We start from the raw sequence: 18,125 nt of genomic DNA, 5'->3' as shown, positions 1-18,125 counted from the left end.
GCAACCCTCAGCCCCAGCACCGTGGGTGAGAACCATGCGTGAACAGCACATCATTTGAACCTGGTCTCAGGAACCACGAAGTGGACCTTCTATTAACAAGCTTGTCGGCCTGAACTTGCAGATGTGTTTTAAGTAGGTTATACTCTCTTGGGTTTGCAGGTCTCGGTCTGGCCTGCATCAGTATTGGTCTGGTGGTCCGCCTGCTCGTCACCTTCTTACTGGTTCATTACGGAGGATTTAACCTGAAGGAGAAACTCTTCATCTCTGTCGCATGGCTGCCCAAAGCCACCGTACAGGTCTGCAGAACCCCTAGAAGCTGTTCACTGACCACAAGAACCACCCAACGACCCCCAAGACCTTCTCGTTGACTGCTCCGTCAATGATATCCTAGTACCTACTAGTACCAGGGCCCATCAAATCAATTACGGGAACCCTCTAACCAACACACTGACTTGACATGACCAAACCCTAAAAGATATTGCATTATGTTATCAGTTAAGTCATATACGATCAATGACAGTGAATAAATGTGTTTGTAGTTTATTACATTTCAAGTAAACAGCAAAGTACGTGTAGGCCTCGAGGGGGAGACAAAAGAAAGGCCTCTGGAAACCGGCCCAGGGTGTTACAGCTCCACAGTATCATATAAGAAGAAACCATGCTGCGATTACACTGTTCTTTAACCATTAGAGAAACCTCCAACGTCAACACAACAAGACAATTACTAGATTAGGAACTATCTAGATCTAGAGTCTGCTTTCTGCAGTAGTGCCCAGAGGGCCTCCTTGTCCTCCACGTCAGGTCCTACCTTGCAGGGTTTAATGGTTCTGGGGTTCATGGCTCCCCTGTGCTTCACCAGCCAGGACTTCACATAACGTATTAAGTATACAGGCCTATTTAAACGGAAGTAAAGTTGATGACTAGAACCAAGTAGGGTTCCTTGGCTTCTCCTCTACATGTCTTAGCAGACGCAGACGCTTTTATCCAAAGAGACGTACATTACACTTTAAACCCATGGCTTTCTCACATTTTTGCCCGGGGAGCAATTAGGGGTTAGGTGTCTTGCTCAGGGACACTTCGACGTGGAACATGGGGCAGCCTGGAATCGAACCAACAACCTTGTGCTTCCCAGCACACCTTCTCTAACCCCTGCGCCACGACGACCCCTCTAAAGAGGACCTTCTTGCACAGTTTTCTACAGATCACCCTCCTATTGTATAACAGTTACACTCAATGTTCTGTCCAGAACCTTTCCACCTTCAAGGGGTGTGAACATGGACCCACTCATGAACCCTTTTCTATGTGAGGGTTTCATCTAGAACCATAAGGGTCAGATGTTCTATCAAGAATCCTGGAAAAACTCCCTTCAAAAAAGGTTATTTGGATGAAGGGTTCTTAATGGAACCCTTAGTGTTCAAAAAAAGAGTGTAGCTCAAGGTGGAGCTTTTTCATTCCCCATCAGAGTTTTGTTAGGAACCACTGGAATCCCCTACAGGACTCCTAGAACCTCTGGAACTACACAAGAACCCCTTGAAGTGACCATCAAAAGGACACGTAGAAGCTACTCTGCTAGGACCTACTGAATGACCTCTACAACCCGTTGAAAGAGGCCCTGAAGCTGTCATGTGCGTTCCGTGCTGAGAAGCAGGGTTTTAATCGTATATTTCGTTGTGTTCCAGGCTGCTATTGGATCCAAGGCCTTGGACTTGGCGAGAGAGGAAGGGGATGAGACCTTGATTAAGTTCGGTTTGGAGGTGCTAACGTTAGCCGTATTAGCCATCCTGACCACGGCTCCCATTGGGGCGCTGGGTATCGGACTGGCAGGGCCACGCCTCCTGTCCCGGCAGGTCAAAGGTCAGTGGTCACGCTCAAAGAAACTAGTTAGGTCTGGACGAATTGTCCTCTCAAAGCAGAATGTCCTCACTGCGATGCTTTTATACTGAAACGGGTCTCCGTAACGTTAGCGATACAAGACGTCACAGTGTTTCATTTGTACTTCAGTTTTGATGCTATTTGGTTTACAGATGAATTTGTCAATTTTATTTATTTATTTAACTTTTTCCTCATCATTTAACCCTTTGTGATTGTTACTCATTATAAACGACAGAAATGTTTTTACTGACACTTATTTAAATGTCAGCAGATGACACGGAAGGCGGAGTCATGACTCCACACAGCTACGGGATTGGTCAAGAAAAGGACTGCGTGACCCTTGAGAGCAAGCTGTGATACTCAACACGCTAAAACCTTCTGTGCACAGATGCTTAAGATGTTTGTACTTTCTTTCATGTGCTGATGTGCTTGTACTGTTACTATTAAAATGTTCAGCTAGTCAAGTGTTACGTCCTTCGTAAGTACTTCAACCTCATTTGTTTAACACATAAGAAGTTATTTCTCTAAATCATTAAAAATATCTTTGTTAAAATAACAAAATATGAAGTGAAACAGACGTTCTTCCACCGTCCAACAATAGCGAGTGACATTATTTAAACTGATGCCAGAAGAAGAAACACACATTCAGGGACAGAGTATTTATATTAAAGCTACGAGAGGCTGTACTATCGTCAACAAAGTTATTGTCCAAGGGTGAAACATTGACAAAGAAGTACTTATAACGCTGAATGTCGCTGATAACCGTAGATGTCAGCGACATTATAAATAGTAACAGTCGGCCCGTCCCGTGGCTAGAGACCAGTCCAGGGGGACCAGTCCAGGGGGACCAGTCCAGGGGGACCAGTCCAGGGGAACCAGTCCAGGGGGGACCAGTCTAGGGGGGACGGACTCCAGCCCTTCTGCCACCTCTAAGGAGAAGCTGTATAGAAGATCAGATATTAAAACCCTCACTCAAAGAAAGCTTCTTTTTCAGAATAAAAGCCTGTTAGTTGTCAGAAACCAAACATGCAGAGTTGTAACTGAACTTTGATTCAGTGTTTCCTCTTTTTCTTTTACTACTTTAGTAAACAGATGTTATATTTCTTTGGTGTTTATTAAAATATGTCTCTTGTATTTGATGATTGCTCGGATCCTCTATGTATGTATTTGATTAACAAGTTCATATTTTAATTTCTGATTTTAAATTGATCAACATTTTCTGGGACCGTTTAATATGGAAATGAAACCAAATGTGATTTAATAAACGCATTTATTGGTTGATAAATAACTATATTTTATTATCTTTATTATTAAACCACTTTTCTTTCCATATTTTCATTATGCACCACTAGTTTGCGGCGGAAGGTGTGGAGGCTCTCTGTGGTCCTGATGTCTTCAGACAGCAAAGAGTGGAGATCCAGTCGAGCGTTTTGCTCTCAGTGAGGAGGAACGAGCAGAGCGGAGAGGTCAGAGGTCGGGGTGTCGGGTCTGTAGAGCGAGTATCTACAGGGTGGCGTAGTCAGTGATGTTGGGAGTCGGGGGAGTCGGGGGGAGTCGGGGGAGTCGGGGGGAGTCGGCTGGCGACGTGACGCAGAGGTTCCTGCAGTCAAAGTGCAACACGGCGGAATGACGAGAGAGATTCAAACAGAGCAAACACATCATTAAGAATTAGCAGTCAGAGCCTTTACACATAAACAGAGGAGATGGTTTTCAACCGTAAACCCTTTGGCGACGACTCCCCATGAGAAGAACCCAGCAGGTCGACTCACAGATACCTGAGCATCTACAACATGAGCACCATCACGAAGATGGTCGCCCAGTGGATGAAACCATCAGACGCCTCAGACGCCTGAAGAACTCCTGTGTCCTCAGTCCATCGAAGAGCAGCCAGAGCGCAGACTTCTACTGGTTTGGATATTTATTTCATTTCATTCTTCATCTCTTTGTCTCGCACCACACAGAGGTGTGAATGCTGATTGTGCGCGATGTTATTGTCTGCATTTTGTACACAGCGGCTGGAGACACATTTCCTTCAGGACAATGACGTCTCAGCCTCCCGTCCTCCTCGTCTCCGCGCGACGACCAACCCGTGGTTCATACGCCCTCGTCAGCGGAGGAGAAACTCCTCAAACTGCAGAACAACAACCAACCTTCTCTCTGCTGGACGCACGGAGTCTTTCAATGGTTGGACTCCACTTTGCCTCAGAGGGGAAAGCAAAGACAAGAGGGAACGCTGTCCCTTCAGCCCAATACGGCAGAATCTGCAGCCGCTTAAAAACAGCCCAAACAAGCCACGTTGAGCTGAGCGGCTTAAGGGAGAAGAAGTCCTCAGGTCGTCTGGATGTCTGAAGCCTCAGAAGTCAAAACCCCAAAAACTCATTTCCCAGATGGGAAAGAGATTGATGATCACCAGAGGAAGCCAGAGACGCAGCGCCGTGTCAGTAGACGTGTGGATTGTATTCACGCAGCGGGTCTGAACTGGGATTAGTCACCAGTTGTGATCCTCAAACTGGCGTAACCATGGAAACCTGAGAGAAACCTTACGGCTGTGCACTTCACAGCTTCACAGCTTCACACCTTCACAGCTTCACACCTTCACAGCTTCACAGCTTCACACCTTCACAGCTTCACAGCTTCACACCTTCACAGCTTCACAGCTTCACAGCTTCACACCTTCACACCTTCACAGCTTCACAGCTTCACACCTTCACAGCTTCACACCTTCACACCTTCACAGCTTCACACCTTCACAGCTTTACGCGTCGACGCGCTGGTTTCACTTCCTGGTTGTAAAGTCTCGCGTGTGTTGCAGAGCGATTCACCTCCAGAACAACAGGTGGAGTCACGTGTTTTGTTGAAGACGACCTGGAGAGTCACGTCTTTGTGTGTGGAAGTCGCTGGTTGCTTTATTTACTCCGACGTTTGTTGGTATCACGCTAGAATAAAATGACACTTGAACTATAATAATGGGTGAAGCCGCTTAAAGGCCGGATTTCACAAACAACGTGTATTTCAAGTCACAACATCAGAACACGAACGTGCTGCAAAAAGATGCAGCGCCATCGGGTCAAATGCCGTCCAACAGGAAGCACCGGCTCCCCTTTCTAAGACCAACGTGTCCACACATGGAGCTCATGTGCAGATCATCCCGATATGAAGAACTCATGAGCAACGGAGGCGAGATGATCCCAGAGGGACGGACGTCCCTGTGCTCCAATGAGGCTCTCCGGGGTTCTAAGCAGGAGCCGCCTCCTTCTCAATAACCAATCAAAATGCTCTTAGGGACTAAATAATACGAGCGCCTTCTTTCATGTTGTTAAACTGCCTGAGATGTTCGTGCACGTTAACCTGCAGGACGCAGAACTCAAATAAACTTTGTCATGTTGCTCCGCCGATGACGACTCGTACAAAAGCTCTTCAATCTGATCCGTTCTCTCGTCAACGTTCTTCCTTTTAATAACGGCCGTATCGTGCTGTGAAAACGGAGACGTGAGACTCTAAAGGACGTAGTCAGCGGACCAATCACAGCCTGCTGCTGCAGGACGCTGCGTCGCTTTACACGCTAGGAGGTGTGAAAAGACACGCCAGGGACACGCCAGGGACACGTGTCCCTGGCGTGTCCCTGGCGTGTCTCTGACAACACAGAAGCACAAACTAGGCTTTGAGGTCACTGGAGCCAAACCACGAGGGCGTGAGGACACAGAGGAAGCAAGGAAAGGAGGCGAGCAGGTTTTGTGTGACCTTCAGGTGCATCACGTGCAAATCAGAGTCTCCACTTTATATCTTCATCATGTTCATTTCTATCTGACTTCTTTTTCTCCGCTTTTGATCATTTTGTTCAGTTCTACACTTTTTTATTCTGAAGTAAAAGTATGTGTTTGATAAATGTTCAACTTAACAAAGAATATCTGTTTAGTTATTAATTATTTATACATCTATAGAGGACTTTTCATATAAGTTGTATAAATAACTAAGTAAGGATCCAGAGCTAAATCCATACATCATGTTTGTGTCTGTATGTGTGTGTATGTGTGCGTCTCTCGTCTCATGTATCCTGTAAGTACTTGTCGAGGACTCGTCACGTTTCTTTCTTGAGAATTGAAAGTGAGTTATTTCCGTCTGTTGAAGAAGAGCTGAGGAATGTGTGTGTTTGTGTGTCTGTTAACGTTGGCTCTCTGCCTGTGTGTGTGTGTGTGTGTGTGTGTGTTAGTGTTGCCTCTCTGCCTGTGTGTGTGTGTGTGTGTGTGTGTGTGTGTGTGTGTGTGTGTGTGTGTTAGTGTTGCCTCTCTGCCTGTGTGTGTGTGTGTGTGTGTGTTTGTGTGTGTGTGTGTGTGTGTGTGTGTCACACCCACTAACGTCTCTCAGAGGATCAGACGTCGGAGCAGAAGCAGACGGTTAAACGGTGAGTGAACATTTAATAATATGAATAATAATACTTGTATTTATTTAAAGAGCTTCATGACCTTTGAACCCCTCATTAAGAGCCTTAAAAACCACACGCGTGTACCATGTCACGTATGATGTGACACACCATCACAGCTGAAGAACATTTACAGTCAAAGACCTTCGTGTGTGTGTTAAATGTAACGAGCATTAAATACAGAATCACACGCGTGTCCTTCTACAAATAAAATGTTCTCACAACAACAACAACGACAACATTCGTCTTCTCATAGTCCGTCTTCTTCTGGGAGTAAAGTCTCCGCTGGGCCGAGTGTAAACAGGACAGAGGAGGAGGTCAAAGGTCACAGCCGTGTTCTATAAGTCTGTAAATATCAAGTAATGTAATTCATGCATAACGTTAAAATATAGATATTCTACTTGGTATGTTATATTACAGTACACAGAGTACACAGAGTACACGGTGTACACGGAGTACACGGTGTACAGTGAATGTGGCTTTGTTTAAAACTACCTGGCTGGTTTACATACCACACACACACACACACACACAGACACACAGACACAGACACAGACACACACAGACACACACAGACACACAGACAGACACACACACACACACTCACAGACACACTCACAGACACACACACACACACACACACACACACACACAGACACAGACACACACAGACACACACAGACACACACAGACACACAGACAGACACACACACACACACTCACAGACACACTCACAGACACACACAGACACACTCACAGACACACTCACAGACACAGACACACACACACAGACACACACACAGACACACAGACAGACACACACACACAGACACACACACACACAGACAGACACACACACACACACACACACACTCCCTTACGTTGATAATGCTCGATGTGTGTGTGTCTGTGTCAGTCGGCCTGTCACACACTCCCATGGGGAACGCTTGCAACAACTCCTCGGTTTCGCTGGCGGCCTGTTTCCATGGCGACGATGCCTTCAAGTACCGCGCCTACACCGTCACCTACCTGCTGCTGTTTCCCGTGGCGATCCTCAGCAACATCGGAGCGCTCTCCGTCTTCTTCCTGCTGGGCAGCCGGAGGTTGGTGTCCCCTCCGTTGACTTCCATTCATCGCCAACACACACACAGTGTTTCTCTCCATTCACTTCTATTAATTCTTCACTTTTATCATCAAGACGTACAAAAGTCTTTCTCTCCATTGACTTCCACTCAGCCAGGAGCCTGCCTGTAGTAGCCTCAGGTCCCAGCGGGGTTAGCTTAGCATCAATCTGATGTATATATTTAACTCTAAAAGCCTCCAGAGGGCTGTTTTGTGATTGTTGTCGGTTGATGTTGAGAGATGAAGCTTCATTGGTTCACGCGTGTGATTAAACTTCACATTATTATCGACACGGAGCCCTTTCAAAGTAAAACACCAGCAGCTTGTTTCTGTGTTCACTCGGCTGCTGCATCATAAACCGTTCAAAGGACGGTTAATATTTGCATATCGGTTTACCAGCTGGCGAAAACATTTACATCCCTTCTTTATCTGCTTGATGTCGTTGACTGTTTTATTTTCATATTTAAGTGCTTTTAAGTCAAAAAAACAAATTATGTTTTAAAGGTTTCAGCTTTTTCTTTCATTTCTTCAAACTTTTCTAAATATCTTTAGATGTTTATTACAATATTGAATTCATTCATTTTCATGAAGATTTAAATGCAATATCACGTGTTTATACAATACAGGTGATATAACAGGTAATATACAACATTCTTTCAACTTCGTGACATCTTTTATCACATCTCTTTTACTTATTTATCTTTTCCATCTTTTTAAATGTATTTAAATGTAAAAGTGTCAACGGTTTAAAACTTATTTATATATTAAATAATAGAAAATGACTATATTTTAACTTCACTCTTTCATCTCTTTTAACTAACTGTAGCTTTTTTTACTTTTTATATTCACTGCTTTATTGTTAAATATTAATTTTCTTAAACCCTGTTTATTTCATGTTAATGTATATTCATGTATATAATTATATAACCTTCAATCAATATCTTGTTAATAACAACATTTTTGAAGTTTATTTTTTGCTCAATCCTTTGAAGACAGGAGGCTTCAATTTTTAAAGACCTTTAATATATTTAGATATCTTCTAATCATACAAATAATAAAACTCCTAGAGTTGCTTCTCATGCAGAATGTAAATAAACTTACAGGTGTCTCCTTCATGTTACCTGCCCAGGAGCTCCCCCTCCTCCGTGGTCATGATGAACCTCGCCCTATCAGACGGAGGCTTCTCCCTCACCCTCCCACTACGATTGGCTTATTACTTCAGGGGCGGAGTCTGGGACTTCCCTGATTGGCTGTGCAGACTGTGCGTCTTCGGCTTCTACCTCAACTTGTACACAAGGTAACGCACAAACAGACACACAGACTCACTCGCACACCCAGATACACATAATCAAGTTAAGCCCCTCCCCCTTCCTCAGCATCCTCTTCCTGACTCTACTGAGTGTGCTTCGTTGGCTTGCTGTCAATCATCCCCTCCATCACCGCGCTGTGGTCACGCCCCTTCGAACCCTATTGGTCTGTCTGGGAGTCTGGCTGTTTGTGGGCGTGTCCTCTGTCCCCTTCCTTACCGACGGGGTGACGATCAGGTGGGTTTTATTATTTATTACCTTTGATATGTTCACTGATTAGCGTGTCAGGCGATTGGTGTTTTGCATTTTGAGGAGTTTCTGTCGAAGCCAATCGACCTTTCGTCTCCTAACCGACGGGGGAGGGGCCAGCGCTGCCGTAGCCGACTCCCACTAACGAGGGAGTATTTAACTAGAGGTTCAGTGAAGCGTTAGATAGATAGACAGATACTTTATTGATCCCTCAAGAAGCCTCGAAGCACGAAGACGAGCAGGACAAAGACCAGGGAGTCTTCAGGGCGGCTGAATGCGGCGCCTTCTTCTGCTATTTTAATGATGTGTTTGACCCCTGTACCTGTCCCTGTACCGTAGATACTACAGGCCTCGTGCTAGATCTGCTCTCTATCGTAACCTCCCCTCTCTCACCGATCCCACCTGCTCCACACGCGTCCAGCACCTCGTCACAGGAGGTCTCTGGACCTGCCAGGCAGCTCCTCGCAAGGCCGACTTCATCTCCGGCTTCGCTAGTCGAGAGCAAAACACTCCACTAGATCTCCACTCTTTGCTGTCCTGCTCCTAAATGGTGGAAGGAGGTCTCTGAAGACATCAGGACCACAGAGAGCCTTCACATCTTCAGACTAAAGACACACCTCTTCAGACTCTACCTCCACTAACACACTAACTAACTGCAGCACTTACATTGGACTTATAATGGTTCTTATCTACAGCAAGTTGTACATCGGCTTATTTGATGAAATCACACTTTCTTGTTTCTTGTTCTTCTGCGTTTGTGTCCTTATGGTTGAAATGTTCTTATTGTAAGTCGCTTTGGATAAAAGCGTCAGATAAATGACATGTGATGTAATATTTACAACACCTTTAATGTTGAATTATGTTTTAATTGTATTAATTTTCTTTTTCCTGTACGTGTATATATTGTATACACATCTCCAGGTCCCGTTCTGCTCTCCAGAGGTTGAACCCTCCTCTGGAGAGAGGTCCTTCTTCTGCTGTGCATTTCTAAGACAAGCTCAGCTGTTTCTTTACTCTCTGAAGGCCCAGAAGAATCCACTGCTTCTGTCTTTCAGGATGGAGATTCCTCGTTGCTTTGAGCCGTCTAGCCCCTCCTCCTGGGGGCGTGTCCTGATCCTCAACTACGTGGCGTTGGCTCTGGGCTTCCTGCTGCCGTTCCTCACCATCATCGTCTCCTACAGCCGCATCGTCCTGCGCTTGGCGACCCGCTTCGGCGGAGGTGCTTCAGGCGGCGTCCGCCGTCGCACCGCCCAGCGCTCGTTGCGCCTTGTCGCCGCGGTGACGGCCACCTTCCTGCTCTGCTTCCTGCCCTACCACGTGATCCGGACCCTGCACCTGCACGCCGTGTGCGGCGGTTGGGACTGCGCCGCCACGGTGACGCTGCAGCGCGCCGTGGTGGTGACGCTGTGTCTGGCGGCGTCCAACAGCGTGGTGAACCCGCTGCTGTACTACTACTCCACCAGGACCTTCAGGAACCACATGAGGAACGCCCACTCCTCCCTACAGAGGAGGGGGTCCACGAGGCCCCCGCCCGGCCATGGGCACCAGGAGGAACTCCACCTGACCACGTTTTTACAAAGGGACAGACTTTCCTCTGGAAACCAGTCTGTGATGAGTCACCAAAAAGCTACATGCTAACTGCCCATGCTAACAACACGTTTGACCGCTATGAACTGTGGGTAATTGCCGCATTGAATTAACGGGTCGGAAGACTTGATGGTTGTACTGTTTGACACATCATGGATCTAAACTAATCTTCATACAAGCTTTACATGTATTTAATAATTTTACTTATTTAAATGAAATAAATATTTATAGCTTCTGAAAACGTCACGTGAATTGGTCTCATTGGTCGTTGGTAATAACTGTTGTTGATGGTTCATTTACATTTAAATGTTCCAATTAGCTGAGGATTTTATCCAAAGCGACTTACAACAAGTGCTGTCCAAGAGGGACCAGAACAAGAAAGCCAAACTACAAAGTGCTGTAAGTACGTGCTAATAAAGTGCTACCTAGTCCAGGTGTAGTGGGTAGAGGTGCTACCTAGTCCAGGTGTAGTGGGTAGAGGTGCTACCTAGTCCAGGTGTAGTGGGTAGAGGTGCTACCTGGTCCAGGTGTAGTGGGTAGAGGTGCTACCTGGTCCAGGTGTAGTGGGTAGAGGTGCTACCTAGTCCAGGTGTAGTGGGTAGAGGTGCTACCTGGTCCAGGTGTAGTGGGTAGAGGTGCTACCTAGTCCAGGTGTAGTGGGTAGAGGTGCTACCTAGTCCAGGTGTAGTGGGTAGAGGTGCTACCTGGTCCAGGTTGCTAGCCTTCAGGATGGGGTTAGGACAGAGTTGTCAGAGGTAATGGTCAGGTTGTTAGTGGGAGAGGGTCTTTCCCTGGAAGGAAAAGGAGTTCAGTCTTGTCAAGGTTAATCTTCAGGTGGTGTGCGGCCATCGACTAAGAGATGTCAGTCAAACAGGCTGACATGCTGCTGCCGGTGGGTCGGATTGAGGAAAAGTGGGGATTAGTTGGCTGTCATCGGCGACGATAGGAGCCATGTGAGTGGATGACAGAGCCGAGACAGTTGGTGTACAGAGAGAAGAGGAGGGGACTCAGATATTATGAATCTGTCTTTGTTGACAGGACATGTACCACAGTCCTTCAAGGTAGCTGTAATTAAACCTCTTCTTAAGAAACCTACTCTTGCTCCAGAGGTGTTGGCTAACTACAGACCTATCTCTAATCGTCCCTTCCTCTCTAAGATCCTTGAGAAATCTGTCGCAAATCAATTATGTGACTTTCTACAAAACAATGCTTTGTTCCAGGATTTCCAGTCAGGATTTCGAGCGCATCACAGTACAGAAACAGCACTGGTGAAAATTACGAATGATCTTCTACTTGCATCGGACCAAGGACTCATCTCTTTTCTTGTCTTGCTGGACCTCAGTGCCGCATTTGTTACCATAGACCATTGTATCCTGTTGCAGAGACTAGAACATTTAATTGGTATCAAAGGAACTGCACTCAGCTGGTTTAAATCCTACTTATCAGATCGATCCCAGTTTGTGTTTGTAAACGGTGAATCCTCAAAGACCACCAATGTTGGTCACGGAGTCCCACAAGGTTCTGTACTTGGACCGATTATATTTACCCTCTATATGCTTCCTCTGGGCGATCTTATCAGGAAACACCGCATAAACTTCCATTGTTATGCAGACGATACTCAACTGTATCTGTCGATCAAGCCAGAAGAGACGGACCAGCTAGTTAGACTTCAAGAAAGTCTTGGAGACATCTGTTAGAGTCTGGCTTATTACTCACAATTAATTGAATAATTTCTGTCATATAATTGCATATATTATACATTGTTCATTCTGTACACATGGCATCCATTGTAGAAGTGGGATCCTCCTCTGACGTTCTCCCTAAGGTTTCTTCCCTTTTTTTTCCTCTTGTAAGGGTTTTTTCATTTTTGGGGGAGTTTTTTCTGTGCCGATGGAGGGTTTCGGGGCAGAGGATGTTGTATGTGTACAGACTGTAAAGCCCTCTGAGGCAAATTTGTAACTTGCGATTTTGGGCTGTACAAAATAAAATGAATTGAATTGAATTGAATTGAAGGAGAGAAGGAGCAAGGGGGTCCGTTTCAAGTAGGAGGTTTAACAAACTCTGAGTCAAACCCTAAACTCTGAGTTTCTGGTTTCAGAACAGCTGTTTAGAGTTGGTTCAATCAACTCGGAGTAGGTTGACTCAGAGTTGAGTGCGTGCACCATCACAGTATGAAGGCACCACCACAAACAATATATTCACCCCTATTGAGCTGCAAATATTAATGCAAGCGGACGGCGAGTATTTGTTCAGCTCCACACGAAAGTTCCAGTATAGTGTTGTCAGTTAATATTTAATGTACACTAATCATAATCCATATGTTACTAATTCCCAGTTTTTACACTGTTAGAATACACTACACACAGGCTTGAAATACACACCTATTTAATCACAAGAACAATATCACTGGTATAAACTGGTACAATGGTGTTGAACCTATAATGTGTTTTATTCAGGTGCGTCCTGTGGAACTCTTTAATGTCTCACTGGTTTGTGTATATATATATAATACACTGGTTTGTGTGTATATATATATATATATATATATATATATATATATATATATATATATATATATATATATATTTGTATATGTATTTGTATACCCCAGCCGCTCTCTCCTCCGCCTTCTCCTTCAGCCACACTCCCAGGCCCACTGGTAGGGGTGGTGGCACAGGTCTACTCATTTCACCCAAATGGAGCTTTTCTCTCTACCCTCTACCACCAGGCACCCCATTGTCCTTTGAATTCCATGCTGTAACAATCACTCACCCGGTACAATTAACCATCATTGTCCTCTACCGTCCGCCAGGCTCCTTAGGTCATTTTTTGGAAGAATTGGACATTCTCCTGTCTAATTTCCCCGAAAATGGTCCTCCGGTCATCCTCCTGGGTGACTTCAACATCCAGACAGAGAAGTCATCTGACCTCGTACACCTACTTTCTTCCTTCGCTCTGTCACTCAGTCCCTCTCCTCCTACTCACAAAGCCGGCAATCACCTTGACTACATCTTTACTAGAAACTGCTCTACCACTAACCTCTCTGTAACTCCACTTCATGTGTCTGATCACTTCTTCATCTCTTACTCCCTTCCACTCTCTATAACTAACAAACCTCCTTCATTGACTAACTCTATACCGGCTCGTCGCAATATTCGCTCCCTCTCTCCCTCCTCGCTGGCATCCTCTGTTCTATCAGCTCTCCCTTCAACTGACTCCTTCTCACTCTTGCATCCGAACGCTGCTGCAGAGACTCTCCTCTCATCTCTTTCCTCCTCTCTAGACTCTCTCTGCCCTCTTACGACACGACGGACTGGCAAATCCCCTCCGGCTCCGTGGCTGTCCCAACCGGTCCGTGCCATTAGAGCCACCATGCGAGCGTCGGAAAGGAGATGGCGTAAATATAAACGACCTGACGACCTGCTTGAATTTCAATCTCTCCTCTCCTCGTTCTCTGCCTCTATCTCTGCTGCCAAAAGCTCTTTCTACCAGTCCAAAATCGAATCCTCATTCTCTAACCCCAAAAAACTCTTCTCGATCTTCTCCAATCTCCTCGAACCCCCTACCCCTCCTCCCCCCTCCACCCTTCTTCCGGGAGACTTTGTCAACTACTTCACCAAGAAAATAGCTGACATACGCTCCTCCTTCTCAAACCCACCACCTACTTCTCGCGTCCCACCGACCTCACCTCTTTCGCCCTCACTTCCCTCTTTCACCGCCCTCTCTCCTAACCAAATTCTTACCCTAGTAACCTCTGCCCGTCCGACCACCTGCCCTCTTGACCCCATTCCATCACATCTTCTACAATCTATCGCACCTGACCTTCTTCCGTTCCTTACCTTTCTCATCAACAACGCTCTGTTATCTGGCTGTTTTCCCAATTCTCTGAAGGAGGCAAGAGTCAACCCTCTCCTGAAGAAACCCACCCTCAACCCTTCTGAAGAAAACAACTACAGACCGGTCTCTCTTCTTCCCTTCTTGTCCAAAACCCTTGAACGTGCTATCTTTAATCAACTCTCCTCTTATCTCCACTGTAACAACCTCCTTGACCCCCACCAGTCAGGTTTCAAGGCAGGCCACTCTACAGAGACTGCTCTCCTTGCTGTCTCTGAGCAACTCCACACTGCTAGAGCCGCCTCTCTCTCCTCTGTCCTCATCCTTCTGGACCTCTCTGCTGCATTTGACACGGTCAACCACCAGATCCTTATTTCCTCCCTTCAAGAACTTGGTGTCACAGGCTCTGCTCTCTCCCTTCTCTCGTCCTACCTCGATGGCCGCACCTACCGGGTAACCTGGCGAGGATCTGTGTCGGAACCGTGTCCTCTTACTACTGGAGTTCCTCAGGGTTCCGTGCTGGGTCCCCTCCTGTTTTCGCTTTACACCAACTCTCTTGGCGCTGTCATTCGCTCGCATGGCTTCTCTTACCACAGCTATGCCGATGACACCCAACTAATTCTCTCCTTCCCTCGCTCGGACACCCAGGTGGCGGCTCGGATCTCTGCCTGTCTAACTGACATCTCTCAGTGGATGTCCGCCCACCATCTGAAAATCAACCCCGACAAGACTGAACTACTTCTCTTTCCCGGAAACGATTCGCTTACCCAGGACCTGACAGTCAACTTTGGAAACTCTGTGCTAACGCCCACTTCGACTGCTAAGAACCTCGGCGTCACACTCGACAACCAACTCTCCCTGACTCCCAACATCACTGCGACAACGCGATCCTGTAGATACACGCTCTACAACATCAGGAGAATACGTCCCCTTCTCACTCAGAAGGCAGCGCAGGTACTGATTCAGGCTCTTGTCATCTCCCGCCTGGACTACTGCAACTCCCTCCTGGCAGGTCTCCCTGCCACCGCCATTCGACCTCTGCAGCTCATTCAGAATGCAGCAGCTCGACTGGTCTTCAACCTTCCGAAATTCTCCCACACTACTCCACTCCTCCGCTCTCTTCACTGGCTACCGGTGGCCGCCCGCATCCAGTTCAAAACACTGGTGCTCACGTACCATGCTGTGAATGGATCGGGTCCAGCTTACATCCAGGACATGGTCAAACCCTACATCCCAACCCGCACTCTCCGCTCTGCATCTGCAAAACTACTCGTCCCTCCCTCACTGAGAGCAAAACACTCGACTAGGTCTCGACTCTTCGCTGTCCTTGCGCCGAAATGGTGGAACGCGCTCTCTGAAGACATCAGGACCGCAGAGAGCCTTCACATCTTCCGCCGCAAACTAAAGACACACCTCTTCAGACTCTACCTCGACTAAAGACTAACAAATTGCAGCACTTAAATTGTACTTGTGACGTCACTCATCTATAGCAAATTGTAAATTCGCTTATTTGAGGAAATTGCACTTTCTTGTTTCTTGTTCTCCTGAGTTTGTACCCTATGGTTGAATGCACTTATTGTACGTCGCTTTGGATAAAAGCGTCAGCTAAATGACATGTAATGTAATGTAATGTAATGTAATGTATATATTTGTCTCACTGGTGTAACTAGTATGTATTTTTGAGTATCAAGTAAAGTACAAGTACTTAAATACCTAAGAACACACTTGAGTAAATGCTTATTTTCTATTTTATTTAATGAATCCGGTCAAAACACCAGTAACAGACTTTTTGGTTTATCTAGTTTACGATGTCTTCTTCTTTAACTCAGCCAACGGCGCCCCCCGGTGGTCGCTCTGCACTCTGATATGTGTGTTTGCATGTGCCTGAAGAATGTGATATGAAACATTTATAACCTTTCACTTGACATTAAATCTGCACATTTATGCATTTGGATAGAATCAACGCTGCAATTAATATTTTTACTCTCTCATCATCTCACCTCTTATCCGGGGTCGGGTTGGGGGGGCAGCAGCTCCAGCAGGGGACCCCGGGCCCCTACCAGCTGTGACTGGGGGACCCAAGGCGTCCCCATGTGGGCCTCTTCCCAGCTGGCCGTGGCTGGATCGCCTCCCTAGGGAGGCGCCCAGGGAGCGTCCTCACCAGATGCCCAAACCACCTCAACTGGCTCCTTTCAACGCAAAGGAGCAGCGGCTCTGCTCCCCCATCTCTGAGGGAGACGCCAGCCTCCTCCCGAGCAAACGCCTTTCAGCCACTTGTAACCGTGAACTGCTTCTTTGGGTCATGAGGTGAGGCAACGAAGGTTGACCGGTAGATCGAAAGCTTTGCCTTCCAGCTCAACTCTCTTTCACTGCCCCCGCTGCTCCGACCAAACTCACGCTCCATCTCCCCCTGACTGGCGAACAACACGCCGAGGTTCTTGATCTCCTTCACTTGAGTGAGAACACATCCCCGATCCGGAATCCCCGGGTGTCCTGCTGAGAACCATGTCCTCATCCCCACCGCTTCAGGTCCTCAGGACCACATCATCTGCAAGAATCCACCATGAGACAGGACAGGTTGACCAGGCCCAGACTTACTGCCGAGCACCGAACCGCTCTCGCTTGGGCCGTACAGAGAAGAAGGGACCCGGCCCCCCGGCCCCCCGGCCCCCCGTACTCCCACTGCCCTCCCAGGAGTGCAACATGTAGACAAAGAGAAGCCACACGTGTGTTCAGACGGTCACATGGAAACAAGCTAATTTAAAACATTAAGGATTGAGACGGATTAAATGCAAAAAATGGTAAAACACCATAAAGACGACCTCTGTTCTCCTGATGAAAATCAGAGTAAAAAGAAGGAAATAAAAAAACCTTCATTATACAACATGTAAACACTGGACCGCTGAGCAGGTGACCTCAGCGGGTACCTGAGGGGTCAGAGGTCAGGGGGGAATTCTAAATAAAGGACAGTCCTCATCAGCTGTCTTTACTCTGCTGTGACGTCATGGTGCTCGGGATGCTCCGCCCACTCTTTCCGTGTGCACGTGATGCTCTGCTCCAATGGCAGAGCAGAGGGGAGGAAATGGAAACAAAGATGTTAGAGGAGATGATCCATCACATCAGAATAAAAACGTGTACTCATAGTACTTCACTGTGACCTGTGACGAGTACATTTACCTGAGGTTGAGGTATTTACATTACATCATGTCATTTATCCGACGCTTTTATCCAAAGCGACTTACAATAAGAACATTTAACCATAAGGACACAAACTCAGAAGAACAAGAAACAAGAAAGTGTGATTTCCTCAAATAAGCCGATGTACAACTTGCTGTAGATAAGAACCATTATAAGTCCAATGTAAGTGCTGCAGGTAGTTAGTGTGTTAGTGGAGGTAGAGTCTGAAGAGGTGTGTCTTTAGGTATTTGTACTTCACTTTATACTCTTCCTTGACTATGTGAATCTAATTACTTTATTTTCTCTGTGAATTAACATTCTGATGTAATTTAAACTCCTGACAGCTTGAACAGTACTGCTGAAACCTTCAGTACTTTCTTTCTGATGATGTCATTTTACTGTAACAGAGTACTCTTACGATGTGTTGTTAGTACTTCTATGTGACATAGTATGTGTACTCTGTGGTATTATTATTATACTGTGACATAGTGTGTGTTCTCTGCAGTATTATTATTGTACTTTGACATAGTATGTGTACTCTGTGGTATTATTATTGT

General features: G+C 46.3%; 2 protein-coding genes across 4 annotated transcripts in view; both read left to right on the top strand.

The window, feature by feature from the left end:
• Positions 1 to 2,336, top strand: part of LOC120813287 (sodium/hydrogen exchanger 9B2) — an 8,511-nt gene extending 6,175 nt beyond the window's left edge. For 2 of the 3 annotated variants that reach the window (XM_078105922.1, XM_078105921.1), the window contains exons 12-15: positions 1 to 25; positions 160 to 296; positions 1,680 to 1,854; positions 2,141 to 2,336. The exon at positions 1 to 25 is cut by the window's left edge and continues 84 nt beyond it. In XM_078105922.1, the coding sequence (XP_077962048.1) occupies positions 1 to 25; positions 160 to 296; positions 1,680 to 1,854; positions 2,141 to 2,229 (426 nt within the window). In that variant the 3' untranslated portion in view covers positions 2,230 to 2,336. The remainder of the gene's footprint in view (positions 26 to 159; positions 297 to 1,679; positions 1,855 to 2,140) is intronic. The other variant, XM_078105923.1, reaches the window with a different exon arrangement.
• A 3,809-nt stretch (positions 2,337 to 6,145) lies between these two features.
• Positions 6,146 to 10,803, top strand: cysltr3 (cysteinyl leukotriene receptor 3). Its single transcript, XM_040169318.2, has 5 exons — positions 6,146 to 6,274; positions 7,209 to 7,395; positions 8,544 to 8,711; positions 8,791 to 8,958; positions 10,026 to 10,803. Exons 2-5 carry the CDS (start codon positions 7,229 to 7,231, stop codon positions 10,606 to 10,608), a joined length of 1,086 nt encoding a protein of 361 aa, XP_040025252.2. The 5' UTR covers positions 6,146 to 6,274; positions 7,209 to 7,228; the 3' UTR covers positions 10,609 to 10,803.
• Positions 10,804 to 18,125: the final 7,322 nt, after the last annotated feature.

Source organism: Gasterosteus aculeatus, chromosome 7, assembly GCF_964276395.1.
Source record: "Gasterosteus aculeatus chromosome 7, fGasAcu3.hap1.1, whole genome shotgun sequence".
In the NCBI taxonomy this organism is placed as follows: domain Eukaryota; kingdom Metazoa; phylum Chordata; class Actinopteri; order Perciformes; family Gasterosteidae; genus Gasterosteus; species Gasterosteus aculeatus.
The sequence above is the reverse complement of the archived record's forward strand: the minus strand, read 5'-3'. Positions and strand labels throughout refer to the sequence as shown.